Genomic DNA, 3,980 nt, shown 5'->3' with positions numbered 1-3,980 from the left:
TTTACCAGGCTAAAATGCTTGTCACCAGTACCCCCTTTCACTTGTTAATACTGTTAAGAGTTCATTACTGATTAGATTAGTGTACTGACATGTCTACCAAGAGCTGGAGAAACCAGTTAACAGAAAAGAATCACAGCACCTTAAACGGCAGAAAATGCTTGTTCTAAAATCTAAACTGTAAGTCATGATGCAGTTTGCAATATAACGAACGAACCATAATGTAGTCAGCATTATTTGGGTAGTTCATATTTAGCATGGAATCATAGTTGCACTGGAAATCTGCGGGACAAATACACACTTTTGATGCTATGTCTCAAACAAATTCCTCCTCCAGGAAAATCAAAACTATAAGTTAATAACATTCCACATTAGCACACTCAATATGGACTCAACTCATTTTATTTAAACATGTTGTACAAAACAAAAATGTTACATACTCTGCGCCTCCTTTACACGGCGCAAGACTTAAAATAAAAAGGGAAGAAATACCGAGGGGAGGGAGGAATAAAATAAAATGCAGAGGAAGAGGGGACGGGGTAAATCATCATCACCACTCATCCCTGATGTGGTGTGGAGCCGCGTTAGCTTTAGTGGTGACAGTATGTGAGAGCAGGCCTGCCCCCTGCTGGTCTAGGGGGGTATTGGTGTTACAGAGTCCCATCATGGAGGTCAGTCGTCATCAGCACATGATCTAAAAGGAGCTGGTAGGGCCTCTAGGAGGTCGGGAGGAGGGGAACGGGCTAAAGAAGTGATTCAGGACTGGAGGAGGGATGAGATGGGGAGGGTTGCTGGAAGCCTCTAGAAGCCGTGGACTTTGAGCTGTTCCTCCTTGGCCAGGCCAATCTGGAGAGACAGGATGATAAATGAGTTCAGCAGTGTTCAATTTGAAAACAACTTTATCGTCGCCGAGTAAAATGCACACCAAAAGGATTCAAGTGACCTGTTTCTGTACTATCTAGCGACATTTCCTCATTTCTATGCAAATTATTTATATGGGGAGTGTTGCAATGGAGACCTTTGACCCAGAGGGCAGCTGGCTGAAGGCGAGCCAGAATGACTGCTGATCTCAGGTCACGGTCCAAACATCTATTGACGCCAAATTAAATTACTTTGTCCTCAACATGACAATTACACTACACACTTTATGGAAAGATGGACTTTCTGGGAGCCACCGAGCAGATGGCCACATACACCCAACACACAGAGGACGTGGCTAGCACAAAAGATTTCAGCCAAATAAAGCTCATTAGACCGACTCAACCATGCATGGTCTAGACTACATTCATGTATGGCCACTTTATGCAATCCTTTATCCTTGTGATCTGCATTTGTGCAAGTAGTCAAAAGCACCAGGTGTCCAATCATAAGTCACTTTAAGTACCAGCCAGTGGTTTATTCATATACTGAAATTACAGCTCGAGACCACAGCGACATAAAAGGACTGTTATGAATAGGACCAACATGTGACAGCATGTGGATAATTGATGCATGGCTGTGACCAACTTACGTCTGTGAGGAACGTGCAGATATTTTTGCGCTGGTCTCCCTGCAGTTGGATCACTTCACCATACTCTGGGTGTTCAATCACTGTCCCGTTACAGGCAAACTTCTGTTGGGGGGGGGGAACACCATGTATTGATTATCATCTAACATAATACTCAAAATCCACATGGTAAACTTTTGCAGGACCCCACCCTCTCCTTTCCAATCTGGACTGCATCACCATCCCCCCCGTTAAAAAATACTGTACAAATAACACATGAACTTGGTAACAATCCCAAACAGAACTGGATAGGCTTTAAGAAATAAACCCAGGTTATATTTGAACACACAACCACTCATGCCTTACTTAAATAGCCGATATACAAAAGCTGTATGCACCACATTTGTTTTTGCTTTTAATCTCATATGTCCAATATAGGAACAATGGGGTGAAAGTGGTCAATAGTAGCACAGCACATTCATTCCAAGTTCCTTACCTTCTTGAAGGCCTTGACTAGCTTCTTCTTGTCATAGTCGCCGGCAATGCCCTGGACGGTGGTGAGGGTCTTCCTACCGTTCCTCTGCTGGATTCTTATATGGATGTAGTCCTCTGTCCCAGCTGGGAGGCGGTCATCACCCTTAGTTGCATCAGCAAAGGGGTCTGCGTGGGGGAGGGAGAAAACACAATGGGGGGATACATGATTAGAACAATACCAGCACAGAAAGATAAACTGGGTAAGGGAGAAATACAAAAAAACCTTCATGATCAACAAAGACCTAATTGTCTGAAATGACGATTAAACATTCAAGTATCTGGGTAGGGGAGGCTATGGCCGATACCGTTCAGTGGCTTGGCTCTGGTGGTCACAACACAAGCAAAACATCACGTTCCAATGACACGTTCCTTCCTGAATCCAATCCACGGGCAGCTTTTAAACAACTGCTTACTCATGATGGGGCCTAAAGGCTGCTAGCCTTGTTGCAGCCCTCTGCCGCCGCGATAAAGCAAACAAAACAACGGCTGTAGACTAGAGCGGTCCAGCATCTGGGCCAAATAATGAACGCAACCACAATAGATGTTGATCATTTGCCTGTAAACCTTGGCTAAAGACGCTTTTTGGTAAACTACAGACACTCGCAATCTATACCGAAAACAAAGCTATGGTTAACGCTGCCATTTGTCGCCGTGGTGACTTTGTTTGAAGGCTCATTTCATATTATGTAACATTTAGAACAACGACCTATAAATCGACCGTTAACGGCTAAATCCGACATTAGACATTAAGGGACGTTACAGCCATGTTATTGGGAAATAGCCGTTTTTATTAACATATACGAAGTTAATAAACGCTGTCGTGAGGATGTAACTCATTTAATCATTCTTGTATTTATAAATGTCGGATTTGAGGCCTAGAGTCCGACGGCCCAGCCTGCGGCGTCGAAAGGCCCCGCTAGCCTAGGCCGACCCTTAACACGGGGGATTTACATTTTAACGTCACATTTCCTCTCCGGTCGTTGATAAAAAACAACTAGGTCGAAACTCTCAAAAGGTAAACAATACTGACAGGACAGTTTAACGGCTTAACATTCGCTTCGATGTAGCTTGCATTGGCCTAGGCTAGCTAAGCTAACACTGGCACCGCAGCCGCCCTTCCCCCACCCTTGTTTGTCCCGTGTCGGTTAGCGTTAAAAAAAAAAAAAAGAGGAAAAAAAACTTACCAAAAGTTTGGAGGTTCTGGATAGCGGACATACGATAAGATTGGCTTTCCTTTCGGATAATAACTTTCGGTTATCGCGCGGTTCAAACGGCTTTAACTGTTGTTTTTTTGTTCAAGTGTTCGTTCGACGGTGGATGATTGTTAGAACAGGGACTTCTTCTCGTTGATGCTGCTGCTCCGTTCAAAGGCTGCTCACAAAATGGAGTATGTGAGTTGTGCACGAAGAGGACAAAACACAGGGCTTTATAGGCCCCGCCCCCACCCCAACGTCACCGACGTCTTGTTCAGTGTTGCCATGTCCGCGTATTATAAGCGACCTTGGGCTTGTTTGTCTGTAAAGATGCTTGTAACACTATTGTACATCAATATACATCAATAGAGGCGGTCAGCCGCTGTTAGTACTGTCTGGACTATTGGCTTTCTAGCTTTTAGCTTTTGGTAAATTATTTTTCATGCTCATTCATAATATATTTTTAATATATTTGTCTTTCTTTTAATCTGTGCCCTCACCTTTTTTTGATGTATTGTTAACCTTATTGCATTCCGGTATGAGCTATGGGCTCAACCCCCTCAATACAGTATATCTATCTATCTATCTATCTATCTATCTATCTATCTATCTATCTATCTATCTATCTATCTATCTATCTATCTATCTATCTATCTATCTATCTACCGGTATCTATCTTCTATCTGATACAGATATAAATCACTTCACTCTTGGAGTGAAGTGAAAGTGTAGCCTCTTTATTTGGGCTCGTTCCTTATGTTGTTTAAAGT

General features: G+C 43.1%; 1 protein-coding gene across 1 annotated transcript; it reads right to left on the bottom strand.

Moving 5' to 3' along the window:
- Positions 1-381: 381 nt before the first annotated feature.
- Positions 382-3,408, bottom strand: eif1 (eukaryotic translation initiation factor 1). The gene is made up of 4 exons (XM_083779370.1): positions 3,202-3,408; positions 1,980-2,143; positions 1,508-1,609; positions 382-843 (listed from the first exon to the last, which is right to left on the bottom strand). The coding sequence occupies exons 1-4, from the start codon at positions 3,230-3,232 to the stop codon at positions 799-801; spliced, it is 342 nt and encodes a 113-aa protein (XP_083635496.1). The 5' UTR covers positions 3,233-3,408; the 3' UTR covers positions 382-798.
- Positions 3,409-3,980: the final 572 nt, after the last annotated feature.

The sequence above is a fragment of the Protomyctophum parallelum genome, assembly GCF_964188405.1.
Source record: "Protomyctophum parallelum genome assembly, chromosome: 13".
NCBI classification, from domain to species: Eukaryota; Metazoa; Chordata; class Actinopteri; order Myctophiformes; family Myctophidae; genus Protomyctophum; species Protomyctophum parallelum.
The sequence above is the reverse complement of the archived record's forward strand: the minus strand, read 5'-3'. Positions and strand labels throughout refer to the sequence as shown.

What these genes read in the sequence shown, in the direction of transcription:
- eif1 (XM_083779370.1), bottom strand. Translation starts at nt 3,232, where the DNA reads ATGTCCGCTATCCAGAACCTCCAAACTTTTG. An exon ending in CCAGAACCTCCAAACTTTTG is followed by an intron (nt 2,144 to 3,201) that starts GTAAGTTTTTTT and finishes TCCCCCACGCAG; the next exon opens with ACCCCTTTGCTGATGCAACT. An exon ending in TAGTCAAGGCCTTCAAGAAG is followed by an intron (nt 1,610 to 1,979) that starts GTAAGGAACTTG and finishes CCCCCCCAACAG; the next exon opens with AAGTTTGCCTGTAACGGGAC.